Below are 22,124 nucleotides of genomic sequence, written 5' to 3' on the forward strand. Positions count from 1 at the left end.
CAGGTGGAGGACTGAGGATGTGGCTCCGGTGCGTCGTCCTGCTCTCGCTGTCCTCGGCAGCGTCCGCCGGCGCCGACTCAAAGGCTGTCACCACCACTCTCACAACCAAATGGGCCGACACTCCGTTGCTGCTGGAGGCGAGGTATGACTCCGCACCGCTCAAGAGTCGCCGTGTTTTGGCCGCGGCACATCTGACGTTAAATTTGGGAAGCAGATAATAGATAAATCGACGTCCTGAGGGTCATTAGAGAGACTCTCTCCCCCTAAGTGAGTTTAAACTCGCGTCGCGCTGACGCGTCCTTGAGCAAAGACGCTGAATGCTGAAGAGCGTCAGACGCTGTACACTTCGCTGGCGCTGACACTGTCCTCTGAAATGAAAACTTTTCCTCCCACAGTGTGTGTTGCATGCGGTTTATGAAACTGCCACCTTTGTATTTTTTTTTTTTCCACTCCTCCTCCCCAGTGAGTTCCTGGCAGAAGAGAGTCAGGAGAAATTCTGGGACTTTGTGGAGGCCAATCAAGACATAGAAGGAGAGCACGACGGTAAAGTGAAACACTTTCAGACTCTCCAGAACCGATTTCACTTTTAGTGTCCGTGCTGTGAGCAGCTGAATTTATGATGCGTTTGCAACGTCTTGGCAGTAATTGCAGTGTCAGTGTTTTGCCCGAGCAAGCAATAAGACGAGGGAGAGGAGCAGCAGACTGGATTTTGTTCTGTTGATTTGCGTGATAACCGCATTTACACCGTCTTCGATACGAAAGTTATGTCTAAAGGTAGAATTTGGAATGTTTTAGTTAATTGGAAATTAATCAGTGGTGGGGCTTGATTTAAAAAAAAAAAATATATATATATATATATATCAGGGCTTTGTAATTAATTTAATTGCTTCTCAGAATTAAAAAGGGCATTCAACATGTTTTAAGTGAAATCAAATTTGCTAAACATTTGAATCAATAATTACACTTTTTTTTTTTTAACCTCCAGTGTTGCGAAAACTATGTGTTGTTTAAGTATAACTTCATGTTCTATTTAAACACAGATAGCCATGTCCAAGCTCGCAGATCCATATTTAGAATATTTAAGACTTGCTTCATTGATTTTTATGCACAATGATACTTTATATGATACTGGTGTAATCCAAGTGATTACTGAGTTTTACATTTACTCATTGAACTTAGTTTGGACGTTCAAAAAGTGCTGCATAGAAAAGTTTCTTAATCTTCGAAGCATTGACGAGGCTGCTGCCTCTCGGTTTCATATATTGCACACATTCTTCATTCCAATAGTTGCACAAAGTTGGACCTTTTCTGCTGAATTTCACAAACGTTACTTTTTTATGTGCGCAGGAAAAATGTATTCAAATGTTTAATCATGCGCTAATATTTCTTGAATGACGGTGTAATCGGTTTACTACTGTGGTAAAAAGTGTCATATATATGGGATACGAGGCTGTAACACCCCCACTGTTCTCCTACTTCTTGGTCGTGTCAGTGTGGTAGTTTCTTCTTTGTAATATCATATTGTAGAATATTAAACTAAGAAATTATTAAAATACCCCCCCCCCAAAAAAAAAAAATCACAATACATGTACATTTCACAAGTGGGAAGGCTTCAGTTAAAACAAATGTGATAAGAGAGGCTACAATAAGCTGTCGTCTGTTTAAACTTTTATAGCTTAATCCCGTGGAGTCATTTTTCTTGGTGATTGCTAAAAAAAAAAAAAAAAAAATCAGCATCCAAATGGCCACTTTGTAATTGCTTTTGATTTTCCTCATTTTGGAATGTTATAATCTTTCTTTTTTTTCTCTCTCTCTCCTCAATTCTCAAACACAAAAATAATCCTATGACCAGGCTGAACCCTCGTGTTTTCCTCACACAGACACAGATCAGGCCTACTACGAGCTGATCGTCAAGAAAGCCGGCGCCCTGCTGAGCTCCGTCCAGCTGAACATGCTGAAGTTCGCCCTCTCGCTGAGAGCCTACTCCTCCACCGTGCACTCCTTTCAACAGGTGACGGGGACGGTTCCCAGATAGTTTTTTGACAGCAAATGTCCACGTGTTAATGACTTTGCCCGTCCGTTATGTGTTCAGATTGCCTCGACTGAGCCTCCGCCCTCTGGCTGCTCAGCTTTTCTCAGCATCCATGGAGTGAAGACGTGCGATGTGAAAAGCTTGGATGCACTTTTAAAAACTGCATCTGAAAGGTAGATACAAATAAAGTGCAAGAGATTAGCTGAGGGGTGAGAAAGTCTGTATTTCATAGACGATGCCATGGTTTGTCTTCCAGACCGAAGCCGTACCTCTTCAAAGGCGATCATAAATATTTGCAATCGAGTCCGGACGCTCCTGTCGTCATCGTTTACGCCGAGTTCGGGACGCCACACTTCCAGAAGCTCCACGAAGTCGTAGCGTCCAAAGCCAACGAAGGCTCCGTGACCTACGTGCTCCGCCACTACCTGGCCGTAAGTGATTCACACGCAAGCCGCGGTTTTCTCCGCGTTGATCCAGCGGACGCCGTCAGATTTTGCTTTTCTCTGGCTTTTGTATTACACCTCCGAGTGCATTTTAATGTGCAACCTTGTTCTCCTCGGGTCGGAATTTCATGAATAATAAAGACTTCACTTTTGGTAGAAGTCGTCACACCGAGAAAACATTAGTGCAGGCATCAGAACCGTAGTTGTATCAGCAGCTCCTCTGGTTTAAAAAACAAAAAACCCCGCAGAGCTTCAGACATCACAGTATATCATTTACATAAGAGCAATACACTCTAGGTGTAGCTCCATTTGGAGAAGTTGTCAGACAAACTATCACCCCCCCCCCCCCCAAAAAAAAACAAAGAACCCTGGTGGGGTTTGAAGAGTTGTGAACATTACACAGATCAACATGGAGGACGCTCTGCAGATGAGCACTTGTTTACTCCCGCGGCGTCTCGTGACTGAAAGGAATTTCAGCTGCTGTTTTGCTTCTGATGACCACCAGTTAAAAAAAAAAAAAAAAGGAGGATTTAACAATGCAACTTTGCCAAATTTCTTCGATGATTTCGTAGTGCGTCTCCACCAAACCACCATTCGCTGTGCACGTTGACATTTTGACGGCCTCGGTCACTTCTGCTGATCCCTTCCTCTTGTATTTGAGGCTTCCATGCTGGCGTGATGGAAAAAAAAAGCTCTCGTTATTATCACAACAATATAGTAACATTATTGAACGAGCGCCCTCTTCCAAACTACTTTACTACATTTTTGACACAAGTGAAGTCGTGGATGTTCCAGTGTGAATTGCCGTAATCTCCACGGGGACGTTCGCAGCTCAGCTACACATTCTTATCCACTTTTGCTCGAGCACACTTTGCTCATCTGCAGCCCGGTTTTGCATAAACCTTTAGAAATATTCAAAGCAAAAAGCCGCTGCATGAGGGGAACACCGAGTCGGTCCCTGCTTTCATGAAAAGTAGTACCGCAGGATAGATACTCGAGTAAGAGAGAGTCTATTTTGACGTGAGTTTTTATCGGTAAATCAATTCTTTTTTTTTCTTCTTCATGTTCTAAGTACTGCTTTACTTGTAGCTAGACATTCATCTGGTGACGAGCTTTAAGTTGGCCTCGGGGCAAATCGGGGGGGGATGGAACAGATGCTGCCGACTCGCTCTCGACGGCTCAAATGAAGGCGACTATCAACATATTTACTCTGTTTTTAAAAAAAACAGTTGTGTTTGAGCGGCGCCCACGTGCGAATGTACTTTACGTACGTGTTGGTAAACACAAGACGGAACGATTATTTAAGAGCTCTTGTCTTTTCTGTCATTTCCCATCTTCTTCAAAAAAACAAACAAACAAACTTCTACATTATAATTGAGCTCCTCATTTACACCTGGGATGCAATCCACGTCTCCACTTTTCACAAGTTGATGTTGGATTGCTTCTCCTCTCACATGCAAATACAGTCAATAAGTTTTTTTTGTTTTTTTTCCCCTCTTCTGATTATGCTAAATTATGCTCGCCATCTGTCTGTTAAGCACGAAGTCCCAGACTCTAGAAAGGCTGTAACACTTAACTCTTCCTCTTTACTTGGTAGCTGAGGGGCCAACGAGGGGACAGTGAGGGTCTTCAGTACTTGGCGAGCAACAGCTGGTTGTCTGCACTTGAAAGCTGTTGCTGGAGTGAGCGGGCGCATGCTTATAATACAGAGATTTTTTATTTTTTTTTATTTTTTTTTTTATTTTTTTATTTTTTTAAGAAAGTCGATGGAGCCTTTTGGAATCCCAGAAATATTGTTAAGTCTATCGTCATTCCCGCTGCAATAAAATGAGTTAGTCTTACCAACTTAGTAGAGTTCTTGCCTTTTGACTGCGTTTATGCACGTATTAAAGCTTTTTTTGCATTCCGCAGCAGTCTGTCGAGGAGTTTAAGCGCTTGTGGCAAAGAGAAAGACGACTTCTCTCCATCTCTCTCTCTTTTTTTTTTTTTTTTTTTTACACTTTCTCTATTTTTCCTCCAGAATTCAAGTGAAAAGAAAGTCTACCTGTCGGGCTATGGAGTGGAGCTGGCCATCAAAAGCCAGGAGTACAAGGCGAAGGATGACACGCAAGTCCAAGGTGTGCACTCCCACAGAAAAACGCAGCGTCGATGCACGCAGGGCGTACGTTAAGGCGGCCCCAGAGGAGTCCTGATGTGAATATCGATTAAATTGATTGTGGTTTCAGGGGCGGAGGTGAACGCTACGGTGATCGGAGAGAATGATCCAGTGGACGAGGTCCAGGGATTTCTTTTTGGCAAACTGAAGTAAGTCACTCTGTGTCAGGCCATGATAAAAAAAAAAAATAAAAAAATTCAAAGCTTGGATTTTATCCAGGATCTGCACTCGCTCAATCCATGCTTTTTTTTGTTTTTTCTCTCCCTGCAACACATTATTCCCCTGAAGCACTGACCATATATCTCTGCTCAACTCACCTGAAAATGGCTAAATCAATCTGTGGATGCGACTATTCTCTTAATTAGAAATGTTGTCATGTAAGCAGTTGTGCTTACATTTTGTTGTCCTGCTTTTCTCCACCCCCCTGCTCCCCCCCCCCCCCCCATACTCTTTCAGGACAACCTACCCAGAGCTGAAAGAACAGTTGAAGGAGTTGAGGAAGCATTTAGTCGAGAGCACCAATGAAATGGCACCCCTGAAAGTCTGGCAAATGCAAGGTGGGCTTCCTTCCAATTCGTCTTCTCTTCTTACAAGCGTCAGCAATTTTTCTGCCGTTTCCTGTCGTTGAAAAACAGAATTTGTCAATACAGACTCGCTCTCTGTGCAGGTATCAGTTCACGGCGTCACACTTGTCATAAATAATAGTACAACAGACAGAAACAAACATATCCAAAGGGATAGCGGCAGTGTCTTGACAGGCGACTGAAGACTGGAATCCGAGGCTCTGTCTTTTTATAGCTGCCACCTGTGGACATTATTTCTATCACTTAACTTTTAGGAAATCAATTTTATGATCACATAAATACACCTGCGGGGCTCGGACTCGGTTCTGTGTCTATTATTTTCACAGCAACGACGGACAAAAAAGACAATTATCTGACAGTGCAACTCCAGGTCCACGTTCCCATCCGAATCAAATTAATTCTCCCTTGACCCAGAGACCTTAATGTCCCCACAATTTCATTAAGATCTGGTCACAGAGTACGTTTTAGAGATACCTTGCCCATTTCCAAAATGAATGGGCACAATGAAAGCTTCATTTTCTTTTCTTTCTTTTTTTTTTTCCTTCTTCTTTATCATTTTCTGCACACAAGAGAATATTTAGGTCAGCCTCCCTGATCATTTGCATATGGTGTCTTATGCATATGATGCTAATTTAACAGGAAGAATCAGAATAATTTGGGTTTTTTTTTTTAAATAAATGAGTGCTTCCCTTTTCAGTTGGTTTGTTTAACTTGGCATGGCAGTTTCCACTTGAATATCATATCCAAGAGACAAATATTTATTCTATTCTCTCATAGAGATTTACCAGTAACATGCCACACGTTGTAACATTGTAGTCTCCTACCTTCATTGTCATTTTCATAACGACACGCTGTATATAGTTGTGAACGTGGCCGTGTCACTCCCAGAGAAGATTAACACCGAAAAGTTGTTCGATTCCCATTTTCCCTGTACGGGATCGTGATGATGCTGAGTGACTGAGGTATGTTTACCATCTATTGGTAAACGGACACACATTATTAGAACCCGGGATCTCGTATCTTTAAACTCCAGAGTGACCATTCCCAGCTTTAGTGCAGGAGGCATCAACCTATCTCTTCGAAGCCACAGCCATCTGGCGGCCTTCTCTGGCAGCTTTGGAGGTTCTGCTGATGGTTTTACTCTTGCGTGGCTCAGTGGCGCTCGGGAGGCTGTAGGTCTTGCAGGGTGATCTATCGGCAAAGCCTCTGCTCTTCACTTGAGTGGCCATACACCCAAATGCAGCGATCTGTCACTGGGTCTGTGTGGTTTTCCACTTTTTTTTTTTTTTTTTTTTTGCTGGCGTCCTCCAGCCTGTCTTCCCACGTCACTATTATCTCAAGCATGACCACTTGTTGGGGGTCGCACAACATCTGGCCAAGACTCTTGTGTGTGATGTCTTCCGGGAACTTGAGTTGTTTCCCCTCTGTTCACCCTCTTCTCCCAGTCGTCTGCCCCCATCAGGACGTTCTCCACTTTGAATAAATGATGGAGGAAGCTGCATGCTTTGTATGGACTCAGCCCCCCCCACATTCAGCACCATGAGAGAACCGTGGACTCTCACTTTTAGGTGCTTCACACTCGGCAGCAAACTTTTCTAGTAGAGCCAACCCACCCCCCCCCCACCCCTTATACGCTCCTGCGTTTGGCTGCGCCTCGACTCTCAGCTCAGCTTTTGGCGGCGTGCAACACCCACCGTGAACAAGTCCCGAGTTGACGCCAGGTGTTGTGCACACCGCAAGCGCAGTGACTGGATCGCATGCAGAAGAGGTCCAGGTACCTGGAGGTCGTCTCAGGAAACACACGACTTAAACTTTTCCATTTCTACAAAATACTGGTACACAGGATTATCGACATGAAAATCCCAGGCCGACTCGATAAACTGCAAGTAAAGTAACTATTATCTAACTCAAAGACTCCATGAAATGAAAAACACAACTTTTGCTAAATATTTACAGAGCTCTTTATTATGACAAATAAGTGTGAAACAAAAAAAAACCAAGATTTATTTTGACATAGATTATATTTTGTCTTCCTGTTCAACAGTGTACCAGATCTGATCGCTCATTATGCACCTGGGGGCAGAAACTATATCCACTGGAAACACTTTGCGGAATAGTTCAGGTGTTTCTTCTGCACATACTTGAGATTTCAGCTCAAACCTTCTGTTGTGAAAAGCCCATTTGGTGCAATTCGCTGCACGGAGCTCTGGAACAGGATCCGTCTACTTCACAGCAATTTCACCAGAAATTAGTCAAGTATCGCTCCGACATTTTTTTCACGTGGCCTTTCAGGACCTCGTGTCGGAGAGTTTAAGTGCTTCTATGTAACTGTGTGTCTCCAGGATGAAGGCTTGAAAGGAAAGGGGGGCCTGTTCTTAGAGTTGATTGACATTTTCAATATCCAATCTCTCTGGATGTGCGTTACTTCACCCACAACCAAGTTCAAGCCCATGTCCAGCGTTAGTGCAGAGGAGACACCAGCAAAACTGTAGCCAGATCTATCAGATGCGGTTCGTGTGACAAGCTTCATCAGATATTTTACATTGTTTTATTTGACTTATATTTCGACTTATAGTGCAGATTTATAGTAAAGCTCTTTAGGGTTATTTTGCTTTTAGTGTCTTGCAAAGAGTCCAATATAAACACATAGTGTTTTACAGAAAGACGAAGTAAGACGATCAAAATAAAGTTATTTTCCGATGATGGTTATTGACACATCAAAATATAACAGAAAAAGGCCATAGAAACAATCAGAAGACTGTTAAAAATCAATTTTTTGTTTCCCCCACAGTCGTTTTGTTTTGTGTGGGTGGAGAAATCTAGCGTGTTTGTCTGAATGCAGCACTGACCAATAGCAACCAATACATCATTTGGACATTACTGTATTTGATCTGCTGTATATATGTGGTGTGAAACATCGTGGTGCGCCGACTGCATCACACATGACGACGCTCTGAGAGGCAGAGAATCTGCATCACTGTGGAAGCCACTTCTTTCTTTCGCTTGATTTATGATATTTTACTCTTTGATCACAAACAAAATTTACGATATCTCCTGTTGCTATTCCAGTGATGTATTTCCATCAGTAAATTGAAGTGGTCGAGTCGATCGGGGTCTTCTTGATCCCTCTGCTCTCTAATATCTTAAAGATTTGACAGCTTTGTCTGGCTGCGACATAAAACCTTGATTGATTCGCATTACATCAGCCGTGGTTACATCACTTGTTGCAAATTCAAAGTTCTAATTGAGACGCTTCAGGTTTCATCTTTTGCTTTCTTCTCCTTCCTCTTGCCCACGTACTCGCGCGGTAACTGCTTCTAATTGTTGCCGCAGTTTGTAGCTTATCCCTGTTTATACAACGCACACATGAATCATTTTATTTCTGTCCTGAGGTGTGGTCAACATGTGAGCGCGGCAGCTTTTGATTGTGGGGAATAAAGCGCGCGAGGGGCGGCGGGTTGAGCTCGGCTGTCAGGCCGTCACGCAGGCGTCTGTCTTTATCTTCTAACCCACTGGGGCTCATTAGCTCAGCCTGTTTACAAAGGGGGGGGGGGGGGCCCTCCGGGGGCTAATAATCACACAGGCTACTACACCATTACCGAGATGCTCGGCGCATCGAAATAATCCTCGCCACAGCCGTCCTAAAGCTCCGTACGCCCTTTATCTCTTTCTCACACAAGAATGCCTTCAGAGGCTTGTGTATACTTCCACAATTTGAAAAAAAAAAAAAACTTATTCCAAAGTTGTGATGGGTGTAAAATGTAAATAACAGGATTTAAAGATTTGTACACCATATGCTTAATTCCAAATAGAATATTAAACGTTTCATGACAGATTTTAATTATGTTGATCAGTCACTCGTACCAAGAAAGTTTAACAAACATTTTACTATTGTTATATTTCCCACATTTTATTGGTGTTGTTTTTTTCTTTTTGCATACAAGTAAGCCAAAAAAAAATTACAAATTTACTTCACAAACTGGAACAATTATCAAACAAAATGAAATCACATGAACGACTGGTTGTTTGGAAACTTTTTCATGATCATTTATCGAGCTGGTGTCACTTATTTGATGTATCCGTCTCTTTAGAACACGTCACCTTTTATAGCCGTGATGTGTCTCAGTCTCTGCATGGACATTTTAAAAGCCACCAGGTAGATTCTATAGTTTTGAGAGAAAATAAAATGTACAAGTACTGCTTGCTTTCAATAATGTCAGCTTTTGTAATTGATTACTTGTATCTCTTTTTATTGGACATAAATAATTAGCATCTTTTTAGCATGTCTTTTGTGTTCAATAATTCACCAACACATTACCACTTGTAACTGGAGTAAATGTGAATACTGTGGGTTTTCTGTGCGTTTCAAGTGGCGCAGGTATTTGGAACGGCTCGTAAAAATCTGTTCCATCTCTCTTTTTACTGCTGTGAACATGCTGATACTCAAAATTCGATTCCGATAAGAATTATAGTTGCTAAGCATCTGCTTATTGGCCCAGACTCTAGTTTGAGTAGTTCGCAAAAAAAGAAATCACTGCTGTGCTGAGGTTATGCAGTTTCCAGCATGAGTCCCAACTCTTTCTCTTAAAAGATGAGCGGTGCTGTTGCAGTAACAACCGGGGTGCTTTTTATTTTAAGCTTCGGCGTTCGTGAAATTTGAGCCCCCTCTTCATTTAATACAAGTGCAGACACTGACAAATGCTTTGATTCTTCTTCCCTCTTTCATCGCATCCTCTTGTGTCCTCTTGTCTTTCCTCTTCTCCTCGCCGCTTCTGTCCGCTCAACTCGTTCCCACTCTTGCCCTCCGCGCCTGCCTACCCATCCGCCCACCTTTTCTTTGATAGATCTGAGTTTCCAGACAGCGGCTCGCATCCTCGCCGCTCCCGCTGTGGATGCCCTCAATGTCATGAAAGACCTCAGTCAGAACTTCCCCACCAAAGCCAGGTAGAGAGAAAACACTCGCTCGCACATCACCGGCTGCAAGTCGGAGCTCTGACTTGTGTGGATATCGACTCATCTGCAGTTTCACAGCTCTCGGTCTGCTCTTTACTTTTTTTTTTTTTTTTTTTTCAGGTCCATCACTAAAACGGTGGTGAACGCCGACGTCCGCAAAGAGATTGGTGAGAATCAAAAGGTACATGTTTGCAATTTATCTTTTATTTCTTCGACAATCAGCCATGTTTGAGTTTGTCCCCCCCCCCCAGTTTTTTTGGAAAAAAAACTGCCAAAAGGACAAAATAAAAAAAGCATTTAAGTCTCTTAGTACTAATTAAACTATGCACTAAAGCAAAGGAGTTTTGTGTCTGGTCCATCATTTCTTGTTATTTAAAAAGTTTGTTGGCAATAAATCTTATACCTTGTAGCTTGTTTTCCTTTTTCAATAGTACTACATTTGTTAAGAAACAAGCATTTGTGGGATGAGCAGCAGAGCTCAGAATGTGGGTTATATATATATATATATATATATTATTTTTATTTTTATTTTTTTTTAACTGCCATAACAGATGATAGAAAGCAAACAAAAACAAACTCTACAAAAGTCAGGTGTCAGCATCTGGGGTTATTCGGCATAATTGTCTAAACTAGTAAGATCAACATGTGATGGTAAAAATAGTGCGTAGCTCCATTCTAATAAAGACATTATTTGTACAACATCTCACTTTAGCTGGTTGTCGACATATGTGTTGCAAAAAGTAAGATTTTTGCCATATGCTGGTATTTTCCGCTGGTCGTCGGAATCATACACATTGTGATTAATAACTTCTTATTCCTTCATATTTCTGCCATCTATTCTGCTCATGGTCACCGGCTAAGAGACGTAGTGCTCAGGAATATTTTTAGTTTAGCCGTCTACCAATATAATCCAATAAAGAAGAAAAATAAATGAAAACAGCAAAAAAAAAGAAGAAAACAAATAGTGTTATTGCATGCAGCCACAACCGTAGGCCCTCAGCCTCTTTAGCTTTTGTCTTCGGGGAAATATCTCAAAATGAGAACTGCCTTTCCTGTTGTTGTTTTGCTCTTCACCTTTTATTACGTGATAAACTGCAAACAGCATCTGACTTGAAAAGCGCTCACTTTTTGACAATGTGTTTGGCTTTGCTTTGCTAATGGAATAGGTAATCACCCCCGTTTTCTTGTTAGTGATTCTACCCCCCCTCCCCACCCTGCTGACGCCGTGTTTGCATTATCTTGGTGTGCAGACTTGAGTTTGGGTGGGTGTTGGGGAGAGCAGACAAACGTCCTAATTAGTGAATCAGTGATTCATTCAGCAGACGCACTGAGTCCTGCAGCGAGAAATGATTATTGATTGAAGGAGTTTGGACACGTGCACTTTCACGCACACGCGTGCACATGCACAGACACACACACACACACACACACACACACACACACACACACACACACACACACACACACGGACAACGATGCCGTTTGAGTGGGATGAACAATATTTGTGTTAATCATGTCTTTTTGTAATTGCAGTGTTTGGAGTGTGATTAATCTGATGTCTTTGTCTTTCTGTAATGAGATTTGACGGCAACCAGAACGACTTTGAGCTTTCCCTTTTGCTTGTGCACGCACGCAGACAGTCGTAGTTTCTCACACACGCACACACCCTTTCTCTAATAATTAGATTTGTTTAGTGTGGGGTTTGATTGCTCTAAACAGAGTGACTTTGAACAGAGCTGTCAGTGCTTGTTTGGAGCTGTCAGCCCGTCTCGTTGCAGCTTTGTGTCGACTGTTGCTTCTAGTTTTATAGTATAATTAACTGCATGGCGGCTGGCTTTGACGGTACGTGCCGCGCGGTGTGGCACTCTGCTCGGTTGGTGCTGAATGGAGAGCTGAAGGTGTTGACGTCAACATGATATTTAGTCCCAATTGATGTTTGTTTCCCTGCACAGTATTTCAAAGGGACTCTGGGGTTGCAGCCTGGAGATTCAGCCCTCTTCATCAATGGCCTGCATATTGATCTGGACACACAGGACATCTTCAGGTACTCGCACTTTATTTTCATTCAGGTGATCAACTCTCCAACTTTCCTCTTGTAGTCATAATGGCACAGAGATGTTGCAGCCTATAAATACGCTGAGAGAAATCCTACTTGAAATTAAGCAAATGTTCTTATATGTTTTTAGACTTCTGTTTTAAAGCAGCATATCTGCCAATGGGATAAGCAGAGATTGTTTGGCGGAGTTTGCTCATTAGCAGCAAAGGAGTCCTGGATTCATTTGGATTTTGTGTTTGTAGAATTGTTGTCAAATGTCCAGTGAGCGAGCACTTCAGCCCCTTTTGTTAAGATGACTTCAACTTTCAATACGGGCAAAGCTTTATATAATATCCTTTATATATTCTGCTCTGCAACTTTATATTGAGGAGCAATTTAAATTACGAAATATACTGGTACGTACTATCTGTGATCACTGGGGAGCATTTTATGACTACAGAATACTGCTACAGTACCACAGAAAAACCTCCATATTTGACTGATTGTTCAGGTACAATTTCACTAAAAAGAAGGGGAAAAAAACTACATCGTATCCAGAAATTAAAAATATACATATATACACTGCAGAAAACCAAAACGGAGCAGCTGAAATTGAGTTAAGGCTTTTGAGGGACTGTATTAGTATTCTTTATTTATGAATAATCTGCCCATTGTAAATATATTTAAATGTTATCAATTGTGTTTATATTATGTATCAAAAAAAAAAAAAGTTTGACACTTGACTGCACGTCGCAGAGATTGTATGTCATGTCTTATTTTCGCTGAAACGACAGACGTGTGAAGGCTTTAGCCTCAATGCAGGTCCCTGGATGAGCCTCCCTCTTTGCTCCCTGCAGTGTGTTCGAGGTGCTGCGCAGTGAGGCCCGCGTCATGGAGGGCCTGCGCTCTCTGCAAATCGAGACGCCGTTCATTCACGACATCCTGAAGCTCAACGTTCAGCCTTCCGACTCCGACTACGCCGTTGACATCCGCAACCCTGCAATCAGTGTAAGAACACACACGCCGACTGATCTGAGCAGTCCGGGAAAATTCGTCGCATTAAATGAATGCACTTAAATTGTTTGCAAAACCCTGTTTTTTTTTTTTTTTTTTTGGTTGTTGTTTGTCCCGTATCCTTCTCCTCTTTTAGTGGATTAATAACCTGGAGACGGACCACAGGTACAGCTCGTGGCCTTACAACGTGCAGGAGCTGCTCAGGCCAACGTTCCCTGGAGTCATCAGGCAAATCCGCAAGAACTTTCACAATATGGTAAAGGAATATTTAACCCCTTGTGACGTAAACGTATCTGAATCCAGGTGCACTCCAAAATACTAGAAAAAGGCTGAATATTGATATTTCTTAAAAGAAAAATGTACCTGGCTAGAAATGTAAAATTTTGACTGGAGATATTTTGAAACTGAAGAAATAATAATATAGATATGGGAATGCTACTTTTTTTTGAAGAATAAGTCATTGCTTGAAATCAATGTAAAAACATCTAGATAGGATCTTAACATCTTTTATCACTAGATTGACTGGATTGATTTGTATTTTATTGCTGTGGAATTGACATAAAATGCGCAGTAACTGCGATATTTGGCGGTGATTCAATATTGCTGCTCATGTTACAAAATGTATGACGTGTTAATGACATGTTTATGGGCACAAAGTTCTATCTATTCACTTTCTTGTAGTTTTGTTGTTTTTTGTTGGGGTTTTTTTTTATTTCCTAACTCTTAAATTGTTTAGGACTCATGGTGACAGGGTAAGAGAGAGATGTAGTCATGCATAAGAAAACAAAGTGAAGCTGAACATTTTCCAGTTTTAATTGTCTCGCTGTCGCTTGTTGCCAGTGATTTCAACACCAAACTGTAGTGACTCATTAGGATGAAGTTTGACTCAAGTTCTTAGTTTAAATCAACTCTGTTGCAAAATTTGCTTGTCTAGAAGTTTTTTTCTTTTTTTAATGGAATAATAATGGGGGGGGGGGGGATTAACTTTCGTATAAAACTTTTTTTACGCCCATTGAAAAGTACCAACACGTACGTGTCTGTTGCAGGTAATCATCTTGGATCCGACCCAGGAACACGCTGCTGAGCTGCTGGGTGTTGCGGAGATGTTTTACACCAACAACATTCCTCTCAGGTCCGTGTTTGTGTCGTCGGGTCAATTGATTCTTTATTATATTCGACCGGAACTCGTCCGCCTGTGGCAACTGAACTTTCCGGGTGATGAGAAATTATGATACAACGGAAAAGACTGTTTCCCCATAATTTAATTGAAAGTGTGAAACTTCCATGTATTTTAGATGCATTGCACATGAGCTGTGTTATCTCGTCATCCTTGATGATAGTGAGAAGAGCAATTTTTCTTCTTTTTATTTATAACCAGAGGCCATAATTATTCCAGCCTTGTCTGGTGAGATTGGGATTATGTGACTGAAATTCTGATCGGAGGAGGGGTTGTAACCCTGTTTGTGATCTGATCAGAGTCCACATGAGCAACACATTTATTATTTCCCACTGTCGGGCCCTTTGTGCTCACGTCTGCAGCTTCACCGTGTCAAACTTCACGCGCGATGTTTCGAGGAAAAACATCATCTCTTCCTGATGAGGTTCTGAACAAGAACATCATTTTCCTTCGGTGTCGCAGAGAGACGAGAAACACAAGCTTGCCTGTTCGAGTGAACAAATTCTTTCTTCACATCTTTAAAATCTGATTGCTTCATTTAGAGTTGATGTAAATCCGAGCCCTTGATGGGATGAGAGTTCGATCGGATTTATCGATGTAAATCCATTTATATTTAATTTCTTTGGCTGCACCTGTATGTTATTTCTTTCATTTAAACACACATCATAACATTTTTTTTTTTTTTTCTCACTCCAGAGTTACTGCACAGAGCAGAATACTTGCAGCCGCCATGTGTAGTTAAAATCCATTTTAATTTTGGAAGTTTTGTCAGGCACTTTTGGAAGACCTTTTGAAACCTCGCTGCATGTGGCATCTGGGGAGGGTCAGCTTGTTTGAATACTGATGAAGCCGGCGCCACTCTCGCTGCATTTTAAACCCCGATCTCCGGACACTTATTTCCTCCGCGTTTGTGTTTCAGGATCGGGTTCGTGTTCGTGGTGTCCGACGATGACGACATAGACGGCATGCAGGACGCGGGCGTGGCGCTCGTGCGAGCGTACAACTACATCACGGACGAGGTGGACAGTCAGAGCGCCTTCGAATCTGTGTTGTCGGTGAGTTCGCTGTCGGGAAAAAAATCGTCCGAATCCAACTCCCGACTGCTTGCGAAGCAAAAAAAAAAAAAAAAAAAAACGCAACACCAACAAAAATATTGTGTGTCTCTCGTTGAATCCCGCAGATGTTTAACCGCGTGCCAATCGGTGGAAAGCTGAGCGTGGGGGATGTGGTTAAAGTTCTGGAGAAAAGGTTTCCCTACGTGGAGGTCAGCAGCGTCCTCGGAGCCGATTCAACCTACGACAGCAACAGGAAGGTGAGTCGGGCCCGGATGTGGCGCCACACTGGATAAAACATTCTCACGTTTGCTTAAATCGTTGCTTTCATGACACGTGTTTCCATATTTAAATTATGAATCGGTACCCGACTTGGCACTACAATAAATAAATGAGCAGTAATGTCTTTTCTTAGGGACCCCCTGCAGAGCAACTGAAGTGTTTAGATAATTGGGCGGTGTTTCCTTGAATGACCCTTTTTTCATTTTATTACTACAATGCGTAAACTATCGCTGTGCTACATATCATTTGACTTTTTCATCTGTGAATACTTCTTTTATGTCAGATCCCGATTTTGTTTTTAGCTTTCTTGCAGTATTTTGTATATTCCCGCTGATCATCTTTGCTCATTACTTAGGTTGGTTTGGGTTGTGGCTATTTCTGTCCTGTTTCATTTGAAGTGCTGCCTTAATTCCTTTTTAGAAAGGATCAGTAAAGTTTTATCCTCTCTAAGCTATTGTTGACGCACAACAGGCAGATAAAAGAACAATTACGGAGCCCTAACATCAAAGTCATACCGAGATGGAGGATTAAGACAAAGGAATAAATGCTTCTCGTGTGTCTTTGTACGAAATATCAACCTACAGCTGATTAGCACAGAGAATAAACCTTGTTTTTTTTCTTTTGTTCCTCATGAGTGTGGCAAATGATTAAAAAAAAGCAACTAAAAGGCAAGTGAGATTACAGAAAACAGTGAAACTGTTATTCTCGGTTTTGAACCTGCTCACCGATGGACTCCGTTTCTACATTATTTATGTTTATTCCAAGTGTGCGTCATGCATTAGTAAAATGGAGCTCGTTTGGTTTTTGTACTGATCTCACCAGATGACACACGGCAAATGAGCAAAGGGACTTGGAAAGGTTTCTGAGGTGAAGCAAGTTTAAAATAAATAAAATGCCCAGGAAAAAAAAAAAAATTGGTTTCTTTTTCTTTGACTTACTGAAAACAAATTCCAAACAGCGTGAAATGCTAACACGGTCCCCACAGACCCAGTGGATCAATACAAACATAACTTTTTTGAGAAAATGTCACCATGGTGATCATTTGTTGAAAAATGTATTTATTTGAAACAAGCCGAGATCGAACATTAATAAATATTGTATGGTCAGATCTGTATCGCCTGCTCTTCACACACATTTATGGTTATTGTCATGCAGGGTGAAACGCATCGCCCTTCCTATTGCTCTGGACCCTTTAAGTGGTTTTCAGAAAGATTGATGGCCCTGGGTATTCTCATGTTTGGATTGATCTAAAAACAGACCGTTACACGAGCCTAATGGTTCAGGTGCATCGTACACAGCCTGGTGTTTGTATAGTTCTGTAATCACATTTTAATTTAATTGTTTTGTGGGGGGGGGGGGGGGGGGGGGAGAAGAAAAAAAAAAAACATCTACTCATTGATTTTTGAATCTTAAGTGCCATGAAAAGACTGATGGTGGTGTATAAATAGAACCGAATTGAATTGAAAATCCTATTTTTGTTCTTGTTCTCTTTCAGGAGGGACGGGCGTACTACGAGCAGACGGGGGTGGGCCCCCTGCCCGTCGTCATGTATAACGGTATACCTTTCCAGCGGGAACACCTCGACCCCGACGAGCTGGAAACCGTCACCATGCAGAAGATCCTGGAGACCACCTCCTTCTACCAGAGAGCTGTTTACCTGGTCAGTAATCGCCAACCATAGCTAGAAATACAGTACACACACACACACACACACACACACACACACACACACACACACACACGTCTTTCTAGTCTGAACCTTTAGGCGAATGTGACAAAACAGCCCTCGTCTGTGTTTTGCTGCCTGATCCCTGACATTTCTGGTCCCGTGAATCCAGAATCTAATTCATTAAACCTGAATAGCAAACGCAACAAAATCTGCAGCTCTGGGTGGCACAGTGACTCTGTGCTGCCTCCTCATGCACACAAGGGGCGTAACTTAAAATGTCTATCTGCATGTTTCGGTTTTTCACGCAGCGAAAACAAGTAAAACACTTTTAACTCATTAATACCAGTAATGTACCTCCTCTGAACGTACATGCAGACCAGTTCATACTGTATCTGAATACTATACTGGCTTTTGATCTTATACGTGCGGATTTGTGTTTTTCTCATTTGCGTTGCAGCATTTATTGATTATAAAATAAAATAAAACATTGAAACAAAAAAAAAAAAAAGATTTCTTCCTTTTAATCTAAAGTTCTCGAGAAGGATATTTAGTGCCGAGACGATGTCCAGGATGTTCATGATAAGACAAATACCCTCTCATGCAGGACGTCTGTGAGCATGCCATCTGTCATTTTAACTCTTTTAATGTTCGTATTGAGCCAAATGTTCGAATTTGTCCTTTCAAAGTATTTCCAAGGCGTATCAGTGCACCGACCAGTCTGCAATTTCATCACTCCAGCAGTTTTACTCCTCGACGTGGTGTTAGTCATCACATGTTTTCTCCTTTTCAATGTCCAGTTGGAACGGAGAAAGACCTCCTCCGTCACTGTCGGCTCGACTTGAACAGCGAACAATGTCCCCGCCGACTTTTCTCGTCTTTTACCTCCTGGTTTAGTTTTTTTTTTTCTAACCCGGTATGGCTCCTCAGGGTGAGCTGGCGACAGACCACGACGTGGTGGACTTCATCATGAACCAGCCCAACGTCGTTCCTCGCATCAACTCCCGCGTTCTGTCCACCAGCAGGACCTACCTGGACCTGTCCGATACCCGTGAGTACCAGTGGAGAGAAAACCCAATATGTAAATATGTTGCGAGTTCGTCACACCACAGAAAGTGGTGTTATTTTACCACCCGGTTCGCTTTGAATAATTAAAAAAATAAAAATAAAGCGGTAATAGAGAATATAAATTTAGATTTAAAGACTTGTGGATGTCTCGGTTTATTTGCGCTCAGATTGAGGTGGCAAAGTAAAAAAAAAAAAAAAAAAAAAAAAAAAAAGTCACACCCCAAACACCTATCAGCTTAACACAGTTTAGCAAAGTGAGGTATCGGCTATAATTAGAACGCACGCAGTGTAATATGTCAAACATGCGGCCCGCGGGCCATAACTGCCCTGCAAGACGGTTTACTTTGCAGAGCAAGAAGACATTTCTCAGTGTAGAAAATCTCTATGGAAAAAAAAACGAGAAGAATTTAATAAACGTTATAAATTAAAGATCGTTTTTCAGTCTTTCAGAGTGAAAATCGGACGGCAGCCACACTTACAGAAGAGAATCAGAGAGACTTCCTTCATCTGCAGTGCAGCACACGATATGAAATTAAAGATGTGTGGCATATTTTTAAAACGTTTGCGCTGTTTTCATTGTTTAGTTTATTGCTAGCTAAATATACTGGAAGTCAGTCGTCCAATTGGAAATGACATTTGTACCGACACCTCACTTGTTTTGGGTTTTTTTTTTAACTCTTCTGTTTGCAGACAACCACTTCATCGATGACTACGCTCGCTTCTCGACCCTCGACACGAAGGAGAAGAGCACCGCTGTGGCCAACAGCATGAACTACATGACCAAGAAAGGTGCACATCATGTGACTCTTTTGCTGTTTTTTTTTTTGGAAGATAACTTGTCCATCCTCAGGACCTGAACTCCTTATGTACTCTCCTTCTTTCCTCTCCTCCTGTTCCCTTTCTTCTTCCTCGTACACATGCGTTTAAAAAAAAAATCTCCCTCCATCAGGGATCACCACCACCAACCGGCATGGTAATCACCCTTTTACTCCACGGTTTTATTCCCTCTTCTCCTCCTCCTCCTCCTCCTCCTCATCATCACTTGATCTTTTTATTTTTCCCCTCTTATAACCTCACGGTTGGCAATGTTTAGACGTGTTTGTGAATCCGCCACCACGCCTCCATCTGTGTTGCATTTCCCAGTGGACACAAATGACTAATTATGCATGTGATAATTGTGTTGCAAGGTCCAAGTATAAATAGCAAAACGTGTTTACCCAACGTTCTAACATTGTTTTGTTTTTGTTTTTTTTCTTGAGTTTTTCGAAGCATGACAGTAGTCGTAGCTGCACGGACGGGCGATGGTTAAAAAATGGCCGAAACTTTGAAGGGAAAAAATTTGCAGCAAAAATAATTGTCTTTTATTTCTCGCAGCTCCATGTAGATTTTTTTCTTTTTTTCTTTTTCTATGTACATTTATTGAGGTTAACGTGATCTGTTTGCCTTCGAAGTTCACTGAAAAGCACAACCACGGACTCTTCCTCTTCTTCTGTGGTTTGTAGACGACGGCTACATCCGCCCCGTGACCTTCTGGGTGGTCGGAGACTTCGACAAACCCTCCGGACGACAGCTCCTCTACGACGCCATCAGACACATGGTACAAACAGGCCGCCTCCTTGTCAAACTTGGTAACTTCAGTTGGCGTTTGTTTGGAACAGTTGTAAAAGTATTTAAACCTTTTTTTTTTTTTTTCTTTCCCATAAATTGGTACAAAGAGCTGTCTGGTATTTGTTTGTGGGGGGGGATTTACAAATGCAGAGGAGATGGTTATTCTGACAAAGATGTGTTTGGTGTTTTCTGACAACCTGTTTTGTGTAGAAGTAACCGCACCCGCCCAATAAATAATCTTAACCCCCCCCCAATAAAACCACAAGTGGACATTTGAACAAACACGAGGGAGCAGGAGGAATTTTAACCACTTTTGAACTTGATTTAAATTGTGATGACAACGTGATTGTGTTTATTGCCGTATTCATTTCAAGGTGGAAACACACATCGCACGCTTCAAGGACAGTATGTGAACAACAGAACGTTACATTATTTCTTTAAGCTTTTTGCTCTTTGCAGTGCAAAACAGTTGAGCTCAGTTCGAAGTAACTTCAATTAATTTAGTTACTTTCTATCCAGTCTACTGGTCAGTGTGGCCACATTTTGACAAAATACACACCGTGTCTGGTTTTCAACACAGTGAATTTTATATTTATTGATTCATTCATTCATTCCACCGATGTAGCTAAATCTGTACATTCCATATACAGACATGCATATATATTTCCATATATAAAGTTCATATTGATCATATAAAGAAATAACTTTATATTGTATAAAATCTATTAAGACAAATTAGATTATATTCAAGTTCACACATAGCTACTTCTAAACATGCATACATCCTATATCTAATGCCTGAAAACGTATCTAATCCTACCCCTTCTCCAATGTTGGATCGTGGTATTATATAATTATCTTTCTTTATTGAAAATATTGTTAGATAGATATAAATGAAATTAATCTGCAAAATAGTCATAATCCATCTCAAATAGGCAAGTAGTTCATATACATGATTAACTACAAAACAAATTGCTCGGGATGTAATTCTCCTCTGACCCAGTTTGATCAAATGAATAATTTGTAATTGATGTCATATAACATTTTTTGAGTTTTTAACAGTAAATAGTATTCAAATCTGTTTAAATAATCACTTTGATCGTATTTATCAGCTTTTGTCAGCACAACGGGAATTAAAAACTCTCCTGTCAAATAGTTTAAATCGGCGATGATTGTAAACGCATGTTTGAGCTTGTAAACACATGTTGTGGGGGGGGGGGGGGGGGGGGGTGAAACAAAATAAAATCTGAAGTTGTCAAATCTTCACAAACAGAAAACCAGCAACAACGTCCGTCTGGGGATGATCAGCAACCCGTCGGAGAGCCCGTCTTCTGAGACGAGCCGCGTGTCGAGGGCGATCTGGGCCGCCATGCAGACGCAAACCGCCAACAACGCCAAGAACTTCATCACCAAGATGTCGAAGGAGGAGACTGCCACGGCCCTGGAGAAGGGGAACAACGTGGGAGACTTTGCTGTCGGGGTGAGGATGTGACCGACTCTGTCCTGCTGGCGAAGACGACAGATCTCATGATCTTACCCCCCCATAATTTATCCTTTCTATCAGATGGCTTATAAACACATGGATGTAATACTTTATAAGATAAGCAGCTACTGCTTGTTATAGAACCTGAGGATTTTACACACACACAAAAAAACCAGCCCTATGAGGTGAAACTAAACGGTGTAAAGTGGTCGCTGCAGAGGCAGCTGCCGATGCAGATCGTCTCCATCAACGCGGCTTTTCAACCAAAATGAATCCTCTTGTTAGTTGTTTGAGAGATTTTTCTCTCCAGGCAGAGTGATTCACCTCCACGCATTCATGTTTCACTCCTAATATCTGCTTTTACCAGCTGCCTGCAAGTGATCTGTTCTTCCTCCAGGGTATGGATTTGTCATTGTTCAAAAGTGCGTACGAGGGTCCCAAATTTGACTTCCTGCTCTCCCACGCCGCGTACTGCCGAGACGTGCTCAAACTGAAGAGAGGACAGAGAGCAGTTATCAGCAACGGAAGAGTGAGTCACGGCTTCGCTTCTTATTGCAGTGCAGGACTTGTAT

At 41.8% G+C, this 22,124-nt stretch overlaps 1 protein-coding gene across 1 annotated transcript in view; it reads left to right on the forward strand.

Moving 5' to 3' along the window:
- uggt1 (UDP-glucose glycoprotein glucosyltransferase 1) overlaps nt 1-22,124 on the forward strand; it is a 36,020-nt gene that overhangs the window by 3,714 nt on the left and 10,182 nt on the right. Inside the window, exons 2-23 of the mRNA XM_080513501.1 lie at nt 4-142; nt 464-543; nt 1,881-2,011; nt 2,093-2,205; nt 2,289-2,463; nt 4,496-4,592; nt 4,701-4,779; nt 5,087-5,187; nt 10,059-10,158; nt 10,288-10,348; nt 12,120-12,211; nt 13,060-13,210; nt 13,353-13,472; nt 14,263-14,348; nt 15,313-15,448; nt 15,574-15,705; nt 17,223-17,387; nt 18,324-18,444; nt 19,152-19,250; nt 19,964-20,058; nt 21,343-21,549; nt 21,950-22,081. Of these exons, the coding sequence (XP_080369627.1) occupies nt 4-142; nt 464-543; nt 1,881-2,011; nt 2,093-2,205; nt 2,289-2,463; nt 4,496-4,592; nt 4,701-4,779; nt 5,087-5,187; nt 10,059-10,158; nt 10,288-10,348; nt 12,120-12,211; nt 13,060-13,210; nt 13,353-13,472; nt 14,263-14,348; nt 15,313-15,448; nt 15,574-15,705; nt 17,223-17,387; nt 18,324-18,444; nt 19,152-19,250; nt 19,964-20,058; nt 21,343-21,549; nt 21,950-22,081 (2,612 nt within the window). The remainder of the gene's footprint in view (nt 1-3; nt 143-463; nt 544-1,880; nt 2,012-2,092; nt 2,206-2,288; nt 2,464-4,495; nt 4,593-4,700; nt 4,780-5,086; nt 5,188-10,058; nt 10,159-10,287; nt 10,349-12,119; nt 12,212-13,059; nt 13,211-13,352; nt 13,473-14,262; nt 14,349-15,312; nt 15,449-15,573; nt 15,706-17,222; nt 17,388-18,323; nt 18,445-19,151; nt 19,251-19,963; nt 20,059-21,342; nt 21,550-21,949; nt 22,082-22,124) is intronic.

The sequence above is a fragment of the Blennius ocellaris genome (genome assembly GCF_963422515.1).
Source record: "Blennius ocellaris genome assembly, chromosome: 17".
Taxonomy (NCBI): Eukaryota; Metazoa; Chordata; class Actinopteri; order Blenniiformes; family Blenniidae; genus Blennius; species Blennius ocellaris.